The 21,222-nt window shown below is 45.6% G+C and overlaps 1 protein-coding gene across 2 annotated transcripts in view; it reads right to left on the reverse strand.

Moving 5' to 3' along the window:
- The window catches only part of MLXIP (MLX interacting protein), a 66,104-nt gene that overhangs the window by 2,342 nt on the left and 42,540 nt on the right, over positions 1–21,222 (reverse strand). For both annotated transcript variants that reach the window (XM_027853472.1, XM_027853473.1), the window contains exons 2-16: positions 20,296–20,402; positions 19,673–19,758; positions 19,106–19,195; positions 18,489–18,530; positions 17,616–17,787; positions 16,577–16,666; positions 15,912–16,003; positions 14,519–15,155; positions 14,086–14,192; positions 13,631–13,817; positions 4,954–5,078; positions 3,806–3,907; positions 3,566–3,693; positions 3,310–3,433; positions 36–165 (exon numbers count right to left, since the gene is read on the reverse strand). In XM_027853472.1, coding sequence (XP_027709273.1) covers positions 36–165; positions 3,310–3,433; positions 3,566–3,693; positions 3,806–3,907; positions 4,954–5,078; positions 13,631–13,817; positions 14,086–14,192; positions 14,519–15,155; positions 15,912–16,003; positions 16,577–16,666; positions 17,616–17,787; positions 18,489–18,530; positions 19,106–19,195; positions 19,673–19,758; positions 20,296–20,402 — 2,219 coding nt within the window. The remainder of the gene's footprint in view (positions 1–35; positions 166–3,309; positions 3,434–3,565; positions 3,694–3,805; positions 3,908–4,953; positions 5,079–13,630; positions 13,818–14,085; positions 14,193–14,518; positions 15,156–15,911; positions 16,004–16,576; positions 16,667–17,615; positions 17,788–18,488; positions 18,531–19,105; positions 19,196–19,672; positions 19,759–20,295; positions 20,403–21,222) is intronic.

Raw genomic sequence — 21,222 nt, forward strand, 5'->3', positions numbered from 1 at the left:
CCATTCCCTGGAGCATAAACCAAACCCACACTCACTTGGCCTGAGAACAGGGAGGGAGCAGTGCTGGTCCAGCCACGAGAGCGCGCTCTGATGGAGCTCGTGCAAGTTGGTGGTTGATACCATGCCCTTGAATGACTCAAACAACGGTTTGATTATGATGCTGAACTGCCCAGCACATGAGTTAAGGGAAAAATGAGAATGAAGAAGGTTTAGGGACCATCTATCGCACCTCCTCCCAACTCCTGGCATGTTTCCCTCTAATCCATTACTGACCGCTCCTGGAATGGCAGCCAACACTATGCAAGAGAGGGTTAGAGAGGACTTGGGTTTGGCATCAGAGGGTCACACATCTAGAACCTGGAGGGGACCTTAGAGCTCATCCAGCCCCTCACTTTACTTATTCATTTTTTGGGGGCTAGGCAATGGGATTAAGTGACTTGCCCAGGGTCACACGGCTACTAGGTGTCAAGTATCTGAGGCTGGATTTGAACTCAGGTCCTCCTGATTCCAGGGCCAGTGATCTATCCACTGTGCCACCTAGCAGCCCCGAGCCCCTCATTTTAAAGGTGAAAAAAATAAAGACCCGGAGAGATGAAATGACTTGCCTTAGGAAGGGGCAGAAACAGGATTTGAAATCATGCCCCCCAGCTCCAAGTGTAGCATTTGTAGCTCAGGGCTCATCCCACTGTACTACACTGCCTTCTATGTAAACAAAGCCAAGGTTTGACCAAAATGTCTTCCTCCATTTGGTTTCTATGCATCTTAGATTCTGTAACTGATGGGCAGAAGCCATCAAATTAATTCGGGGTAGCTCGTGGCACAAATCAAATAATAAAAAATGCTCCTCCTCTACTGGTACTCTGCCCACTGGCTACAAAATGCTCAAGTCTTCCTTTACCTAAAATAGAAGTCTTTCCCTTGATCCTGCCCTTCTTTCAAGCCATCCTCCTGTCTCTCCTCCCTCTCTAACTGCTCCATTTCTAGAGGCTGCTACACCCTCGGCCTCCACTGCTTTACACCATGCAACATGGCTTCAAACTCTACCACTCTACTGACATTGCTTTCTAGGTCACCAGACTCCTCCTACTTGCCAAATTCAGTGACTTTTCCTCACTCGCTGTTCCTGACCTTCCTACTGCATCTGAATGCTGACCATCCCCTCCTTTTGGATACTCTCTCTTCCCTTGGTTTTCTAAAGATACCACTCTCTCTCTCACCTGGTTCCCTTCTCTACATAACCACAAATCCTTAGTCTCCTTCACTCGTCATCTTTGTCTGTCCCCGAAATTCGAGTAGCCTTGAAGACTCTTTTCCTGGGTCCTTCTCTTCTTCTTTTTCAATACTCTTTCCATTATCACTTAATTCACTGCTATGGAACTAATTATGACCTCTCTGCAGGTGACATTCGAATTCATAAATCTAGTCTAAATCTCCTCCCTCAACTCCAGTCCCCTATCTCCAAATGATGACTGGATACCTCTACCTAGATGCCCATTGACATTTTAACTGCTAGGTCCTATAGGTTCTTTATCCCGGGTCATTTTCTCATTGCTGATGCCACTGGCACCCTAGTTCAGATACTCATCATCTTCCCATCATCTCTTACAATAGCCTTCTAACTGGCCTCTCTAACTTCTCCCCCTAGAATCCATCTTCAACCCAGCTGCCAAAGAAAGCTTTATGACAATGTCACGATCTTTTTTTTTGGACAATGTCATGATCTCGTTCAAAAATATTAAGGAGATGCCTACTGAATCACAAACTTTAAAAATGAGAAGGGTATATGGCATGTCTTAGCAGCCAAGCCCAATCTACATCAGAAAAATAACCCCACAACATCCTCAGCAGGTAGCTCAATATCTCTGCTCAGCTGTTTGCATCCTGTTTCCCCATTCCATGACGAGCTGGTTGACAGCAGGGACTGTTTTCTGATTTGCCTCTTTGCATCCCCAGTACTTGGCACATAGAAGGCACTTAATAAATGCATTTTGATAGACTCTACTTAAAGACTTCCAATAAGGGGGGCCTCACTCCCTCCAACAGTGATAACAGTCCTTTCCTGTTGTGCCCAGCTTAAAATGAATCTTTTCTACCTTAAATGTACCCTAAGAACTTAATCTGGATCGATTCTATGACATTCTCCTTTGAATGATACCCATTAGAACATATAGCATGTCATCTTCCATTTGATATAAACTTGAGGGCAGGGACTATGTCACTGTTTTTTTTAATTAGGCACTATGTGTATACATACATACACATATAGATTTGCTGATCTGACTTGAGATAGGGCAGTTAAACCTTACAGGGACACCTGTCAAACAGAGTGACTTCTATTTCTGACACAAGACCTATACGGGGACCTCATATCTGTGACGCTGTGTCGTTGTGACCACTACAGAATTTAAGTTCTGTGAAGGGAGGGTTGTTTTTTTCAACGTTAAGTAGTTAGTCTAAAAGAATGCAGAAAGTTAGGTAGGCAGCGTGTGCTGTTTTACTGAAGAGAATACTGACTCAATTTGATTGCTTGATGACTAAAACAACAGTACATGGCGCCCCATGAATAAACCAAAGTAAACTGAGTAGTGAAACTAAAGTCAGTACTTATCTGTTCTTTCAAATTGCCTTATGTGTATAACTTGCCACCACACAGATTGGTCCTGATTAAGGCTCTCAGGAGGCCTATCGCTTCAGAGGATCAGCACCCAAACCACTGAGAAGGTAGCTTGCTACTCCTCCTGCAGACGTCCCAGAGGCAGAAGCCGCGCGGCCTGGAGACGTCTGGCGGCCCCAGCCTGCCATCCGTGCTTCCCAGTCGCCTCCTTCTACCCTGGGCCCCACCTCCCTAGCCAAGCCTCATGGTCTTCAAGCTGGGGAGTGATGACTAGCACAGGGTTCATGTTTTGAGGGCCAAAACAGCCGCTTAACTGGCCCTCCGGTCCACAGCAGCGTTCAGCCTGTGGACCCGGACACCTCCCCCAAAATGACAGAAGTGGACGAGACGGTCCCTGTGAGTCCTAAGTCCTATGATCCTCTGAGCTGAACCTCATGAGGGTCAAGAGCCTTCACAAGCGATGACTTCAGACTAACCCCCGCCACTGGAACAGGGAACCCGAGGACCCTCTCACAAATCCCAGGCCAGGCCACTATACTCTGTCACACAGGGACAGCGGAGTTAATGATTTTGATAAGCTCAATGACAACAAACAACTGTTGGGGATGCTTCTGAAGGAAACGAAGTGTCATTTTCCTGTGATTTTCCCCACCCTAGTAGATTCTGATTGGGCCCAGGATGAAAACAAAAGATACAATCCAGAACTTCCAATTCTGTAGGGTCTGACTTTTTACATAATCATCAAACATGTCCCGCATGTGATCATACTGGCGGCGAGTAACAGGCACTCCCGTGGCAGGGAGCTGCTGCTGACAGGAGCTGAAATGACAAGGCCAGAAATATGATGCGTAATTCTGAGCAGGACCCCTGAGCTCAGGCATCCTCCCACTTTCCAACGTTCGAGATCCTGAAGGGAGACACTGTCGGGCCCCACCACGCCTGGTGTCTCACATGATGGTGGCGTTGAGCTCCTCAATCTCCTCCCGGAGGCGCCGTGCTTCCTCCTGCATCTGGCTCCTCTCCTGCTGAAGCTTGGCAATGTACTCTACTGTCTTCTGCAGGGTGATGGCATGGGTGGTCTGCAAAAGGGAAAAGTCAGCTCCACAGCAAGCCCAGGGACAGAGGCAAGGGCAAAAGGCTCCCTCCTGTCCACACTTCCAAGAGCCACCCCTATAGTCCCAGCCAACTCACCAGCTTGCAGTTGTTAGAGATCAAACTGTTTAAGGTTCCAAAGCCAATCTTAATGTTGAACCGTCTCTTCTGTTCAGCTGAAATGTGCTTCATCCTCCGGCTCTGAGTGAGGAAGCAAATGCATCACACCTGGCCACACCAGGCCCCCTCTGGGGTCATAACCCGTACTTACTGCTTCATATTTTAATGCGATCAACCTTACGTAGAAGTTAGTTGCACATGTTACCCAAAGCCCCCTGCAAGCTCTTGGTAAGAATATTGCACTTGGGAGGAAAATTAGGAAAAAATCCAACCCACTGATGTCATCAGGAAGCCAGGATTCATTTCATAAACACTGCAACAAAGTGGAAGAGACCAGAACTGCTGGTGTCTAACTCTTCTCTGGCTCTTACCAAAAGATAAAATCCTCAGCAAATGTCACCTCACTTCTCATAAAACAGATGGGGCAGTTCCGAAGCCTCAATCGACAGGCATTTAGTAAGTGTTTACTATGTGCCAGGTACTGTGCTAAAGCACTGTGAATGCAAAGAGAGGCAATAATGTGGTCTTGGCTCTCAAGGAGTTCACGTCCTTAAAGGCGATAACAGAGGAACAATTATGCACAGGGTGGATAGGGGGCTGAGAAAGGCTCTTGCAGAAAGTGGGATGCACTGAGTCTTGAAGGAAGCCGGGAGGCAAAGGTGAGGAGGGAGAACATTGCAAGCATCAGAGACAGCCAGACAGAGCGTTAAATGTAAGAACAGCAAGGTGGCCAGTGCTGGCAGGTTGTCGAGTACGCAGAGTGGAATCAAGCGTAAGAAGACCAGACGGGAGAGAAGGGAGGACTGCCCATCTGCCTCTGGAGCCACCAAGGCTTAGAGAGTCGGGGTGACAGTCAGGCCTGCCCGTCACCACCAGTGAATGAGTGCTGGAGAACCTTTTAAACAGCAGTTGGCAGAAGTCCACTCAGCTGTCTTTCTGGCAGATGAAAGAGGATGACACAGGGAAGCTAGGATGCTGCAGCTCTCAAGACTTGCTGAGGCTGTCTAGCCCCCCTCCCTAGTCTAGCCCCAGAGTGTGGATTCAGGACACACAGGTGCCTCTGGCCTTTTCGCCGCTTTCTCCCTTCCACCATCTCCAAAGGGACCCCAAACCAGAGAATGAGGTACCTTGAATGCAGCCACATTTGGGGGGTCTGTAGTGGATTTCCCTGAGCAGTTCTGGGGAGACTGAGGACTGGGACTTTGTTCTGATGCACAAGGAGAGGCCTGACCAGAGTTCGGACAGTCTCGGCCTGAAAAGGAAGAATATAAACTCCTCTTAGAAATTGAACCCAACATACCGATCCCACCGTTCCGGAGAGCAACTTGGAACTATGCCCAAAAGACTATGAAACCATGCATACTCTGACCAAGCAATGCCACTGCTAGGTCAGTATCCCAAAGAGGCAAAAAAACAAAAAAGAAAAGGACCTATATGTACAAAAATGTCTATAGCAGCTGTTTTTGTGGTGGCCAAGAATTGGAAATTGAGGGGGATGCCCATCAATTGGGAACAAGTTGTTGTATATGATTGTGATATGACAGTATTGTGCTATAAGAAATGACGAGCGGGCAGATTTCAGAAAAACATGAAAAGACTTAGATGAACTGAGGCAAAGTGAATGAGCAAAATCTACAGTTAACAGCAATACTGTACTATGACCAACTGTGAATGACTTAGTTCTCAGCAATACAACGATGCAAGACAATTTTGAAGAACTTACAATGAAAAATGCTATCCATCTCCAGTGAAAGAACTGATGGAGTCTGAATGCAGACTGAAGCATACTTTTTCTTTATTTTTTTTTTTTTTTGGTCTGTGTCTTCTTTCACAACATGACAAACATGGAAATATGTCTTGCATGACTGCATGTGTGTAACCTATATCAAACTGCATGCCTTCTCAATGAGAAGGGAAGAAAGGAGAGAACTTGGAACTCAAAAAAAAAATTGTAAATGAATGTTAAAAATTGCTTTTACATGTAATTGAAGGAAAATAAAATGCTAAATTTAAATTTTAAAAAATGCAAGACTATCTCATGAGGAGGAAAAAAAGAAAAAGAAATGGAACCCAAACACTTCAGCAAACAGTGAATGAAAGGGCTCTCTACCCACTATCATAAAGCTTCCAAGCCTCCAAGTAAATCAAACACTTACAATAATTTTAAACACCATAAGATCTGTCAATTCATGAAGACTCTACCTTGCTCTCAACCAGAGATTGAAGAATACAAAAGTATGGAGTCCTATACTTGATGAAAAAATGGTTTCCAATGGGCCCAGAAGAAGGCCTGCCTTCATGTAAATCCAAAAGAGCTGCCAAGGTAACAGAAATTCAGTCTGAACTCTGGCTCTGACAATCCAAGTAACAGCTGACATGTATGTATCACTTACGTCATAAAGCACTATACAGATGCTGTCTCATTTAATGCCATGATATCCTTGAGGTAGTTAAGTATTTGTCTTTAGGAACAATCTAGGTTTCCCAGATCCCTTAATCACACTTGTCCACAATGAAATCCACATGTGACATTCTTGCCCCATTTTTACAACCTTGAGAACTTTCTACAGTTTGATCTTATCAGCTTGCCATTTTACTAATCTAAAAGTTCCATTAGGTACAAACACAAATAGAAGGAATTGAACTCTTGGTCATGGATAGAGTGTGCCAACGCTAGTAAAAAACAAAAAACAAAAGAAAAAAACCCATATATTTTCCTGGCGTTAGAGAGCTTTAAACTGAAAAAGAAGGAAGGTGAAAAGAACACATATGTATGCACGTATACGTCCACTGAGCTACATTCCATAGAGAACAGCTACAAACGCAGGGAGCAAGGACAATGAAGGCATGCAGAAGCTGACGGGAGACCACCAAACACATGGCCTCAGTTACACATATAAAACACACAAATATGGTGAACTAAAGATTTTTGACACTAGGCAACAAATCTGACTTCACATATATCATGGAAGAGTGATAGGATAGGACCCATTATTACAATGTGGCTCTGGAAGGGTAAGCCTGATTCAAATAAAACAGGAGAGGTTAAAAGAGAGGCAGTAACATTGTATATGAAAAAGATTCACTCGTGTGAAGAAAGCTAGGAACCAAAGGGCGGAAGCTTCGTGGAGAATATTTAAGTGAAGATAAAGAAAAACATCAATAGAAGTAATGTTGTCATCAGGGCACAGTGGAAACCACCTGGACAGAAAAAGGAAATTGACAAATAGATGAGTTTGGGGAAATGATGACAAGCTTAAAGCAAGAGTGATAGAATCATGATGGGGATTCAATTATCTGGATGCCTGGTGAGGGGCTCTTTTCCTGCCAAAGGAAGAAGACCTTAAAATTTCTTGCCCTGCTTTAAAAATGTCAACCTCGAAAAAAATGGAGAAATGACTAAGGAGGGACTGTTTTTTTGGACCTGATCATCACCATGAAGGAGAACTAACTGCTTGGCTGAAATAATGGGAACCTTAAGGAGATAGGAGACTCTACTTTGAAATCTGTGACAGGGGAGAGGAAAGCAAGCAACAGATTGTTAAAGAACAAAACCTTAAAAAAAAATTTTTTTTCAATTATCAAGCAATTATTTTTTTCTTCCTCTCAACTCCCCTCTCCCCAATAAAAAAAGAAAAACAGAACAGTTCTATCATCCGGTTATAGTTAAGCAAAACAAATTCCCACACTGGTCACATCCAAAAATTGTGTTTCTCATTTTGTCTATTAAGTCCATCACCTTCTGTCCATGAGGTCAGCATTCTTCAACAGTCTCTGAAAGAAGAGACTTTAAGAGGCTCAGGGAAAAGCTAAGTAGGATTCCACAGCCTAAACCCTTTCAGAGGAAGCCAGGCCAGTAAGGGATGGTAAGCTATCAAGAATGAAATTCGGAAAGACAAAGTGAAACAATTTTGATAAGGAAGGGGGGGACTTGCCTAAAAATGAGATGGGATGATAATAACACAAAACACAGAGAAGGCAGAAATTGTCAATGCTTCTGTTTTATCTGTTAAGGAGAACGGCTTTTGGAACGGAAAGGATGGAACAGGACTGGCTAAGAGGGAACTGAAACCCAATAAACAGAGAGATAAAAACAACACCAAGCTGTTCTTCATTAGTCCAGGCAAACGACATTCCACAGCACTGAAAGTACTGACTCGTGAGACTGATGTGAAGGGAACAGGGCAGAAACTGGGGAATGGCAAATGTTCCAATTTCAAAGAAGGTAAGAGAGCAGAGTCAGAAAAGTATGGGCCGGTGAGAGCTCTGACTTCAATTTCTGGCAATATTCTAGGATATACAATAATAAAAAGAGAAAGATAGTTAACAGCCACAAACGTTTGTCCTTGTGATCCCAAGAAGCTGGCAAGCAAGACATTATCAAGAATAGATTTTGCCAGACTCTCATTTTCTTTTCTGATAGGGTTACTAGACTGACAGATCAAAGAGAGTTTTGTAACTAGGTTTACCTAGATTATAAAAAATCACTGGACAAAGTCTATTATGCTCTTGTTAAGATGACAGAGACGTGGGCTGGAAAATTGTACAATTAGGTGAAATATGAGCTCATTGAATGGACAGAACCCAAGAAGTCACTAAGAGTTTACTATTTTTTGTTACAAAGCATAGCTCCCAGGACAGGGGTGGGCAAAGGGACATTTTTCGAGATAAAAGTGAGGTAAAAACAGAAAATTTCATGACATCATGGAAGTAGGTCCCTAGTGAATTTTTTTATGAATCTGTCCTTGGTCTTCTGATATCTGTGTTAGGATTTAATATGTATTTTTTAAAAATCTGCAAATCACATGTAACAAGTTCATGGTTTCATATACAGCAATCTTATTTTGTTTTTCTATCGAAATGGACATGTCTGTTGATGATTAAGTTCACAATAAAAAAGAAAATTTTAAATTAAAAAAAACAAAAAAACCCCTCAAAAAACCACCAACTCTGTATCCTGGGAAAAAAGGTCTAAGTTGTATGTTGATCAAACTTGTAGATGACACAAAAGTAGGAGAGTGAGCTAATGTACTACTAGGTGACAGAATCAGGATTTTACAACTTCTCAACAGACTAGAATAGAGACTGTTAAATAAGATGGAATTTAATAGGCACCAAGACTTTCAAAAATAATTTTACCAATACAAAATAGAGGAGGGACATGGGTAGAGGGAGTTCATCTAAAAGATGTGGGGGTTTTAATGGCCTACAGGATCACTGAGTTAAAAGTGTGACACAGCAGCCAAACATGCCGATGCAGTCTTAGGCTACGGTGAGAGAGGCAGCAGGGTGAAATGCTAAGACAACTTTCAGTCCCCTTGGGTTCAGTCGGCAGCTGTGAGTTTCCAGTGAAAGTGACAAAGTGCTGTCAGAGTCAGAAAGGACGACGCATGCAGGAAAGAGAAAAAGAAAGGATCGAAGGACTCCGTTTGCCTAAAAAATATACTTACAATAAATGATGATGTTGTAATGGAAGAGTTTAAAGAGATAGCAATTGCGGTAGCCGTCTGGAGAAGTCAAAAAGAAAACAGACTGATCAAAGATCAAGATGATGATTCACAAGTGGAGGTGGATAGTAAAAGAATCCAAAAAAAAAAAAAAAAAAAAAAAAGCTGTTAAGAGCAGCAGTGTCAAACTCAAATAGAAATGGATCCCTACAGGCCACAGCAGAGAAACTTAGAAAACCACCACAAACTAACATTATCTACAATGTATTTTTTTAATCATTTCCCAATTACACTTTAATCCTGCTCTGGCAGTACTCCAGCGAGTCTGACACCTCTGCTTTCCACCACCAGCAGGTACAGGGGAAAAAGCACAGGCTCTGAAGGCAGAGGACCTGGGTTCAAATCCTGTCTCTGATGCTCACTTCCTGGGTGGCCACATCTGTAAAACGAGAGCGCTGGCCTTAGAAGTCCTTTCTAGCTCTCAGTCTACGCTCCTATGGCAGCACTGTGTGGATGAACCTGAAGCAGAGGAAAAAACTAAAGGCAAAATGGAGGAAAGGAAAAAGTGAAACAAAAGCTTTGGCCTGGGAGATACTATTCGGAAGGGTGTATTTTATTATTACATTTCTTTCCATGAACAAAAATCACTTTTCTTTAAATCCCACCCTTCCCCCACCATCGAGAGGGGGAAAAAAATACAAAACCTTTCTAACAAACAAGCATAGTCAAACAAAATAAATTCCCACATTAGCCATGTCCAAAAAACCCAGAAGACCCACGTTCAAATCCAGCCTCAGAGACTCACTAGTCCTGAGACCTTGGGCAAGTCACTTCACCTGTTTGCCTCAGTTTCCCTATCTATAAAACAAAGATAGTAACAGCACCCTACCTCTCAGCATTGTCATTAGGATCAAATGAGATTAAAAATTATAAAGTGCTTAGCACAGCGCCTGGCACACAGTACATGGTATACAAATGTTAGCTGCTGCTGCTACTATTACTTTTATTGTCCATCACCTCTCTCTCAGGAGGTGAGGAGCACGTTTCCTCATCAGTCATCTGGACTCATGGTTAGCCACTGCATCAATGAATGTCGTCAAGGCTTTCAAGATGATTTGTTTTTATAGTGTTGTTACCACTGTTCTCCTGGTTCTGCTCACTTCATCCTGCATCCCTTTATACAAGTCTTCTCAAGTTTCAATGAAACTGACCTGTCCCGTCATTTCTTACGGCCTAATGGAATTCTGTAACATCTACAGGCCATGATTAGTTCAGCCAGTCCCCACCTGACGCACATCTCTTCAGTTTCTAGTTTTTCACTAAAACAAAAAGAGCTACCAATATGTGTGTACATATAGGTCCTTGTCCTCTTTCTTTGAATCCTGGAGACTCTTAAGAACTAGGAAAAAAAAAACCACACAGACACGTTTGTCAGAATATGTACTCTGAGCTGGACGGAAAGCAGGCCACTCAGTTCCAACATATCCACTCCCACAAAACCCTGATGTTTGCACCAGACCAAACAGCGACCAAGAAATCCAATGAGAAACTACAGTAAATGATTTCTTCCATCCCTAAAGCACACAAGAAGTCAGCCAGAAGCCGAGCTCACTCTGGGTTCTGGGTCGGACTTCTGCCTGCTGTGCTGAGGGTCTCCTGGGTCTCTGCAGTTCGGAGCTCTTGATCTTCAGAACTCTCCTCGGCATCTCAGAAGAGTAAGGGCGTCAGAGCCCACAAGCCTGACACTGCAGAACTCTGCCTGGTGACAGTTACAGCTTCAAAGAGCCCCACTCTGGGACTTTGGACCGTCCTGGGGTTTTCTCACGGAAGCCCTCCATTCCTGCTGCCTCTTGACACAAAGCCTTGTAGCTGACATGTGTTCTGTCTCTGTCATACTGGCCCTGGCTTTGCTGTAGGCACCCCACTTCCCATCTGTTTAGGAGTCAGCTTCTGGCTGAAAGGAGTGGGGTGGTCACATCCAAACAATTTGGTTTGGACCCAGATCTAGCTCAACAGGGAAACAGGGAGTGAAGATTAGGGGCAGGGTGGGGAAGGAGGAGAATAATACCAAGGAGCAAACAACTGAAAGCAAAACAAATTTCCTAACTGTGGAAAGTTGGGGAGGAGGTGGGGAAGAGAAAAGAACTAGAATCTACGGGGGTGCCTTGGATGGCTGAACAAATTGGTATACAAAGGTAAGGGGATGTTATTTTGCTTCGATGAAGTAAGCTATCCAGCTCCTAAGAGAGACGTGATGAATACAAGGTCCAGAAACACACATTCTTGGACAAGGCCACTGTAAGGATCTGTTTTGACCGTGCTTATTTGTTACAAAGACTTTTTTTTTCTCTCAGCTTATACATGGGGGGAAGGCGAGAAGTATGTTGAAGAAACGGAGCTTAGCAACACTAAGGGCAAAAAGGGGGACATCGTAACATTTTCTAAATGCATAAAAGAGAACAGAAGGTTGTTCAGAAGGGAGAACAGACAAGGAGGACAGTCTGAAAGCAATGTGTAGAATTCATTATATCCTTTAGAAAAGAAAGCACAAGATATATGCAGTAGAGATTCAGTTTACACAGATCCATCTTTGGTGTTCTGCTAAATGTATGGAAATGTTCTTTTTTTCGGTGTTTCAGTTCAGAATCTAAGCGCCCTGGCCACCTACTTAAACTGAAACACAGATCTATACCCCCCCCCAGGGGCTTCCTTCAGGAAAGACTTCATTTTTTGTTGTAGCAAAGGAAAGAGCTGGCTGCTCTAACTTTTATTTAATTTTGTAAATATCAATGTTTTGTCTAACAGAACATTATTCTGAGCAGGGGAATATAGGCTTCCTGAGACTTCAAGAGGGGTACATGACACAAAAAGTGTTAAGAACTCCTTTTTAGAAGAAGGCTAACAAGTCGAAAAGTGAAAGTTCAAAAGATCATGCTATCTAAGGATCTGCGCAAGAACTGGAAACGCGTAACTTGGAAAAAAAGATGTGAAGGAACAAGATAGCTATCCTCTGAAGGGTTTAAAGACAAACTGTTCCATAGCTAAGACTCATTCTGGTTGGCCCCAGAGGTCAGAGCTAGATGCGTATAGCTGGGAATGGCAAAGAGGCAGCTTGAGGCTTGGCGTAAGGAACAGCTCCCTGACAATCCAAGGTGTCCGCAGACGGATCAGACTGCTTCAGGATGTCGCTACAGAGATCGAGAAGCCAAAGTGATAGGACCACGTCAGATACACTGTAGAGGGAATTAAAGTTCAGGCTGGACAACAGCCTCCAATCAAGCATCATCTATTAAGTGCCTACGGTGTACCTGGCACGGTGCTAAGCACTGGGGATACAAAAAGAGGCAAAAGACAGTCCCTGCCCTCAAGGAGCTTACAATCTCATGGGGCAGACAACAAGCTATATCCAGGAAAAACAGGAAATAATTAACAGAGGGAAGGCACTAGAGTTTAGAGGGGCAGGAAAAGTCTTCCTATAGAAGGCAGGATTTAGCTGACCTTTGAAGGAAGCAAGGGAAGCATTCCAGACATCCCAGGGGGACAACCAGAGATATGAAGTGTCTCATTCCTGGAACAGCAAGCTGGTCAGTGACACTGGACCCAAGATTATGTGGTGGGGAGTAAGGGATAAGAAGACTGGAAAAGCAGGAAGGGGGCCCCTAATCTTTCTCATTCTTAGATCTGACCGTTGGGCCTCTGCTCAGAAAAGTCCAATGGCTGCTTTCCTACCCACTAACTTGCCAGGCATTGCAAGCCCTGCACAATCAAGACCCGCCTTTCCAGCCTTATTTTACTGTCTTAGAATCAAAGATCCACAGCTGGGCAGGACCTCAGAACACCCAGTTCACTCTACCTGCTTCACAAACAGGGAAGTTAAGTGATCTGCCCAAGGTCACAGAGGCTTTCTGCTGTACCAAGGTATGGAAAATGTTCCAAAGTGGTCTGTGCCTTAGCCAGCGCTGTATTTTTCCACCTCTGTGCCTTTTCTGATCCTTGTCCCCTATGCCTGGAATGTCCCACTTCACTAAAGGTTCACTCAAATGCCCCCTCCACTTCTGCAAAGAAGGATGGTGAAGCACAAGACGAGAGACAGAATTTTTCTTACCTCTTGGCAATTTACCACTTCCTCTGCCCCAACCTCTTGGACTTCACAAAATACTTTTATACCTCTCGAAGGTATTACGGATCATGACTAAACCTGACGAGGGTAAGAACTGTATCTTATCTAAACTTACAGAGAAGTAAATGTCAGACATTGTCAAACCAGAGACATAAATGCTTGGTTTTTTTAAATTTTATCTTATTTATCTTCACCCATAACTTAAGGGGTCTGCTTCCCCTCAAATTAAACACTCACTGGAAGACGGAGAAGCAATCTGGGAACCACCTCCGTGAAGTGAGATCTGCTCGCGCTTCACCAAAGAGTCTTGCAGCACAGCACTCGGGGAGAAGAGCCGGGAGGCTGGGGATGGCTGGCTACTAGCAGCATGGCCAAGGTCTGCAGCAACCAGGATGCCACTATGGAACTCAGTGACGCCAGGAGCCTGCAACAACAGTGAGATGGATGTTACTTATCTACGGAGCCAATCTTCAGACCAGTTTGCTGCCTGCTGACTGGTGCATGCCAGAGAGGGGAAGACTGGTTAATCCTAATGGCAAGGGACCTAGTGACCCTGGAGTGGGATGGGATGAGAGGTGTCCTTGGAAAAAGGATACTTTAGAGTAACCAGGAGACCAAAAGGGAGGGGATCTCCTAGCATCCACCGCCCCCTGCCCCCTTCTCCCGTGACAAAGAGAGCCTGCTTTCCTCACCCTGGCGATGACCACATTGGGCTGGGACATAGTAGAGGTCAATACCCCTTCTCTCTTCAGAGGGCCAGGGGTCACAATCACCGCTTGGGGTTGTCTTGAAAAGGCAGCTGAAGAACAAAGAGGAGATTAGGCTGAAGGCCTCAGAGCCCAGCAGGCACAGCAAGGACTAGCACGGGAAGGTCAGGACAGCCAAACTACAAAGAGCCACCATGTCACTTCAGTCACTGCCCATACCAAGGGCATAAAACAAACAAGTCCTGCCCATCTCCCACATCTGACGGATCCCTCCCTGAGACAAGGCTCAGGAAGATAGCTCCCAGGACCCCTAGAATAGCTTATATACCTTTACCCTGTGCTCCCACAAACCCAAAGAACCGGAGCTTCATTTGTGCGCGTCAAGAAGGTCCTACATTCGTTTATCTATCTTACTCACCTGGGGCGATATAAGCATTCTTTAACAGCAAAGACACGGGCTCAGGTTTTAGAGCAGGCACTATTTTAGGGGGTGGCTTGGCTCGCCCACTAGCCAAGGGCACAGATTTAGGGTGGGCAAAAGTCAGGCGAGACTGGGCTGGCCCAATGGCTGGAGGCACTGTCAGGCTACAGGGTGGTCCTGGTGGGGCTGCCTGCTGTGCAGTTAGCACAAGGCCCTGGCTCTGGCTGAAAGTAGCTGCAGAGGCATCAGGCGTGAGTGTAGCCGAGGCTGTGTGGGTGATGACCGAGGATGACTTGCCAACCCCAAATTTCTGTGACTGCAGAAAAGGAGATGGAGCCTGGGCATTCAGAGGGGCCCCCGGAGGGGGCACTAACGGCATTGCAGGTGAAGACGGTGTTGGTGCTGGGCCGGGAGAGAGCAGGGAACCTGGAAATACTGGGAGGAAAGTCTGTGGACCACTCAGGGGTGGCTCTGGGCTACCAAAGTCTGTGGGCTGAATGAAAGGGCCCCCGAGTCGGGGCCCATGCTCACAGCTCCGCCTTTCCGTGGGGCTTAGGGAGGCTGGCCCTGGTGGGACAATGAGGCCGTCAGGGAAGCTCATGGTGGGCAGAGTGCCCCCTGATAGGACAGGCCCCTGAGGAAAAAAACAGAGAACACCAGAGTTAAAGAGCTCTTCAGCTTCATCAGCTTCTGATACAATGTAAGCTCCAAGAACCTCAACTGAGACCCCAAAGGATTCAATTCCTGCGAGACAGAATAAAGGTGAAGATATCCACACACATTACCGCCAATCTAGGGGAGTAATGTCTGTCTTAATTTCCCCAGATGATCCCAACAGAGGCCGGACTCCAAAATGGAGCCTGGAGAGAAAAGAAAATCAGCAACAAAAAATACTTCCACAATTCTGGAGGATCTTAACACTCTGAAGATTATGAGTTTCCCACAGATCCTCCTCTTCTTTTATATGATGGGAGAATTAAGATTAACGGGGGCATACCGGGTCTTCTGGGATACTGGCATGTGTCTGGCTCTACAGATGTCCCATATCCCCAAAGGTGGGAACAAGTGATAAAGATTTCACAACCCCATCCTCCCAAGATAAGCTCTGCCCAAGGCTAGAGGGGAATCTCCAGTTGGTCAAAAATAAGGGAAAGAAATAAACCGAATCCACATCTTCTAGCCATTCCAGACACCCTAGCTCAGGGGAATGCACAAGTATTCCTAAACCTGGAACCAGATCATACTCCACTTCCCACCTCACACATGTAAAAGGAAAGTTCATAATAATTCCTTGCAACATCTAAAAGTGCTTTACTTATAAATCATAGTCATAACGGTTATGCCCCTGGCACAAGCCTGCAGACAAATTCCTGGACATGCACACCCCTACCTGCGCTGGTGGACTGCTGGGGTCTGTTGCAGCTGAAGCAGCAGGTCCAGCAAGCATAGGGCCAAAGACGGAGCGGCTAGATGAGAACAGGTCTGAAAGACAAGGTCAGGGCCCTTCAAGTCCCAAAGCCCCAGCCAGCCTCTGAGGTCAGAAATGCTAGGCCTCCCCTCACCCAGAGTGGTAACAGGGAGTAGAAGCTGCTCACCCTCTCTGGGGCAGCTTCCTTACTACGGAACCAGTCCCTGACGGCCTGCCAGGGCTCACTCAGAACAACCCCCACGACCCCATGGTTCAATTGCTCTTCAGGTTCAAGGATCAAGGGCTTATTTTGAGACATCCCAGCTGGGCTAGGCCTGTCACCAGTGCCCTCTGCTGCACAGACAGAGAACTGTCCACAGCCAGAGCCAAGGCTGGGGCTCAGGGAAGGAAGGAGAGAAGCCAAGGCCCAGCCAAGACCAGACACACATCTTCTCCCCATCAGTACCACCGAAAAAGGACTAACACGGGAAAGGATACCCCCTATTACTCATGAACAGCTCAAAGTCACCTCAGTTTTCACAGTACTCTGGACTTAACCACTTGTTTGACTCCTCTAGGAATTACAAAGAGAGGTGTGACCATGACTTGAAGGGGGCCAGGCCCCCTTCTCTGCTCCATGTGCTTACCCTGGAAAGGTTCAAATGTGTCCATGAAGTCAAAGTTTGGTTGTAGAGGGATTAGCCCTGGCTGGATCATGTCTGCATTTCCCAAATGTGCTACAAGAAGGCAGAAAGGAGAAAGGAGCTAAATCGGGCTGCTCAGTCAATGGTACAACAGTGTAGAGAAGGCTGGAGGAACAACCAGTGAGGCTAGGGCACACCTCCTTTGAACGTTGTTGAGCCTTCCTCATAAAAAGCAAGGGAGTAAATCTGCACAGCTTTCTTCAAAAGAGTTTGCTTCACCCTCACTAGAGCATGGGCTACTCTCTGCATTGTTGTTGTTTTGAAAAGTTTAGGTCTCCCTATCTCACTTAGGCTAGAAGTGCAGGGCTACCTCCCTACTCTGATGGACAAAGGAGCTTTGACCTGCTGTTTCCAATCTGGACTGGCTCCCTTAGGCAGCCTGAGGGGATCATAATCCCAGGGACTCACCATATCAATACTAAACTTAGTTCAGATACACCTGCTAGATTTAGCCCAGTACAGCTGAGATCCCCCACATACTGATTCTCACCCTGTGTCTAACCAAAAAGCAGAAAAAATGTATGACACCAATGTCATGAGGTCCAAAGAATATACTATGGATTTGCTTTAGATTCTCCTGAACAGATAACATGGTATAATCACTGACACCTAAGCATAATTGATAACATTTGGGTAGAAGGGGAGCTCTTTCGGGACAGGGATTACTCCGCCTTTGTCTGTGTATCCTCAGCACCTAACAGGGCCTGGCCCACAGCCAGAACTCTCTACATGCTCGATGAACTGAACTGAACAGCAGAAATGCCACAGGGGGTCAAGCCAATTGCCCATCTAGCTCAGTATTCAGTCTCTAGTGGTGGCACCAAACAAACACTGACTGGTCTCCAAAAGTTAGGCATATACCACCAAAGAGACCCTGAGGGAGTGAGGCAAAGTTCATTAACTAAACTTGGAATAGAAAGTGACTCAGACTGCAGGGAAACAAGTGAAGTCCTCAATCACTGGGGAAACAGACTGAAGTTACCTATTTCCCTTGGGTTGGGCCAGGCCACTGGCTGATGCGATGAAAGAGTGGAAAAGAGGGTGTCACTGAATTCTGACATGAGCATGTCTGTGTCCAAGAGTGGATCTTCTTCCATGGGGACTGGGGTGTCCCACCCATCCCCACTCTTATGCCAGAAAAGCAGGTCATCATCCTACCCCCATAGGAAGCAGAAAGAAAACAAGAGGGTTTAAAAAAAAAAAAAAGGAAATATAACCTTGAATTCTTAACTACAGGGTATCAAGAAGCCTCCTCTAGTCACCTGAGGAGTGTGAGACAAGAGTTGCTGATAAAGACCCTGTTGTTTTAAATTAGAAGAAAGTCAGTCAATAAATATTTATTAAGTACCGCTTACGTGCCAGGCACTGTGCAAAGCACTTTACAAATATTATCTCATTTGATCCTTGTCACAACCCTGGGAGACAGGTATTGTTATCTCCATTTTACAGTTTAGGAAACTGAGGCAGCCAGATTAAATTATATGCCCAGGGTCACAAAACTAGTAAGTGTCTAAGGCTGAATTTGAACTCAGGCATTCCTGCCTCTAGGCCCAGTGACGGGCAAATTTTGAGTCTCCAGGTCCTGTTTTTAAAAGAGCAAGTAGCCTAGCAATGATGATGATGAAAACAACAGCAATTCATATTTATATGGTACCATATAATTTGTAACTGGTTTCCTCCCAATTCTTCCTATTAATAAGTGATACGTCGTGCTCTGGTGCCCCCTGCTAAGCCACCTAATTCACTCTTCTCCCAGTCCAAGCCCAGACGAGCTCGGTCAAAGGTGGCCGAAAGAGTGACTGGCTTGGATGGTGCCCTGTGCAGGCTTAATTCAGCTTCCCAGAGGTTCACTCACCCGGACCAGGCTGGAAAGGTCCTCGTCCTTGTGCTTCTGGAGCTGTGGAGAAAGGGACACCCAAGTTACCAAAGATTTCATGTGAGAGTAGGATGTGTCTTATGCCACTGGTACTGAGATAGGTTTCTCTGTCTGTAGGATGTTCCGTCGCTGTCCAGATACACATTTTCTCTGGGAGAAAGGGAGCAGGGAGTCTCAGCCCCATGTCAGAGGCAAGGAGACTGAGGAACAAAAGGATGGGGTCCAGGTGGCCCGTTCTAGCACAAATAGGTTCTCAGCACCACATACTCGGCTCTGCTTAGCCAGGGCAGCGTTTTCCAAATCAAACTACTTTGGAAAATGATTCAATGTGTTGGTGACCTGCTCTTTGATGGCTGGCTCAAGGAGTAACAGAAACCAAGAAGAAGATGGGACAAAGTGGAATGAGTAAGAATCCATTTGTAAGTTTAAAGATTTTGACAGACATGTTGGGAGCCTGTAAACATCTGTCACAGCTCACTGCCAGTCCACCGACTAGCAGCTGGAAGACAGTGCTGGGGTGCGGCATCAGATGCCATCCAGCCCCACCTCTGGGAGAAAGCCTCCACTACGTTCTCTCTGGTGCCAAGGACAGATACCCTTTTCTTGAAGTATGTTCTCCACTTGTGATATTCCCTGATCACAATCTCAATCCGCCGTTTCCAGTACTTCCCTTCTGTGGTGATGGCCTGGAATGTGGACAAGGCAAAGGAGATGTCAGAGGCAGAGACTACATCAGTGTTAAGACAGGACAAAAATGAAAACGTTCAATACCCTGCAAAGGCCAGGAGAGGGAGGCTGAGCACCTGGCCCTTGGCTGTGATATTTCACACTCACAACATCATCCACAAGATACTTCCTTATCTCTCAGGTCACAAAAGCCCTGAGAAGTGAAAGGTGAAGACTGTGGCTTTGTGCTTCTATTTCAGGTCCCATCAAAACTAGAGGGGCCCAGAAGGAAAGAAAGAGTTTTAAAGGCACTGGAGGAAGCGCACAGAAGATTTAGCAAATGCTTACAGTACAAGTGAACGCTCCTTCCAACTCTTAAAATCAGGTAGGTTCTAAAGAAACTCAAGCATCACTGCAGAGGCGCCCCATGTACCCAGTGCTGAAGAGTGCCCCAATGCTCCCCCACATTCCCCACAAGGCGATTTTCCCCAAAGCACCTCTGGCCGGCGATGCTCATCCACTTCCACAGAGCCATCCAAGGGAGTCACAAAGTGGCACACAGGATTCTTCCGTTTCTCTAAGTCTAGGGGGAAGAAGGGAAGAAACTGCAACTCTACCAAAGATTTCAGCATGCCCCGTCCCACCCAGGCTGGCTGCTCTCTCCCTTACGCTTGAGTCCCTCCTTAGCTATCTTCCCTGTTAAACTTGGAGAGGTACGAGAAGTAGAGATCAGAGGAAAAGTGCCTAAAAACAATACCTGGACACAGGAGGGAGCCCAGCTCATTCAAGGAGCCACTAGCGTGACACAAATGCACTGCTATGCCCTAGTCTCCAAAGTATAAGTCTGCGGAACGATAGGGATCCAAACCAGCTGGGAGATGGTATCTGTCCTTACATCCTCAGGCTCACCTTCTTGCCTTGGTTTTACCTCTGGGTTTCTTGTTTCCAGGGACTACCTAGGAGAAGGGGAACACTCTCCAAAAACAATGCCCTCATGGATCTTTTCTACAGAGTGAAATTCTGGATGAAGAATTCCCAGTAGGGATCTGACATCTGCCAGAATTATCCTGGTCTCCTCTTCTAAGAAGCCCTCAGGCCTCTTGCTTTGGTAGGCACTTACACTGCATATACCATGCCCGCCAGATGGCATTGTTGAGCCGGATCTTGTCTCTCCATTGCAGCTTCAGTCCTTTGAAGTTCTTCCACTTTGGAGATACCAATTTTCCACTGAAAAGGAAAAACAGGAACTCAATGGTTTCCATGAAAATGATGTAGTCAATCAGAAGACTGCAAAAGCTACCCCTCCACGAACACATGACACAGGATCAGCCTGAGTGCAAGCTACCCAGCTCTGGCTCCGACCACTGGGGCAGACACCTGCCTCGGGCCCAAATGGACAGGTCCCTCCAGACACTGAAGTCTGTGAGCATGGCTTTCTTAGTCCATTGATATTTCCCTAGGTTATGCTTACAGACCAAGGAGACACAAGGCAAAAGAAAGCTCACCTGAGCTCTAGGCCACAAGTGTCACCTCTGAAAACAGATCTTTCTTCTTATGGTTGATGCATGAGGAAGAGAAGGGCAAGAGAAAACATGAGCAAAAGCTCTTCATTGGACACCACCATCTGTTAAATGGCACCCATGGGATCCCAGAACACCCTTTCTCCAAACACAAAGAATGACTCAGGAAAGCAAATTCTCAGCTGTTCCACCTACTTGGGCATGGCAAGGAAAAACTGCCATCCAGCATTTGTTTTAAAACAAGCTACTGATGAACATTAACTACACTCGAAAATTCAGTTTCTATTGAAGACCCTACATGAAACTTATCACCTCCTCTCAAGACAATATAAATCATATATAGCAGAGGAAGAAACTAGCAGTGGTAAGGCCAACCACTGTCTGACAATTTCTACCTCTACTCATGAGAGAAGTATGTTTCCAAGAACTAGCTGATTGATGGCAAGGCCCTGATGGCACCAGTGGACGCAGCACGCAGATATATCTGAAAACACTTACTTTTTCCTCCTGACTCTATGGGTGCCCAG

Source organism: Vombatus ursinus, unplaced genomic scaffold (genome assembly GCF_900497805.2).
Source record: "Vombatus ursinus unplaced genomic scaffold, bare-nosed wombat genome assembly UNPS02009994.1, whole genome shotgun sequence".
Classification (NCBI taxonomy): domain Eukaryota; kingdom Metazoa; phylum Chordata; class Mammalia; order Diprotodontia; family Vombatidae; genus Vombatus; species Vombatus ursinus.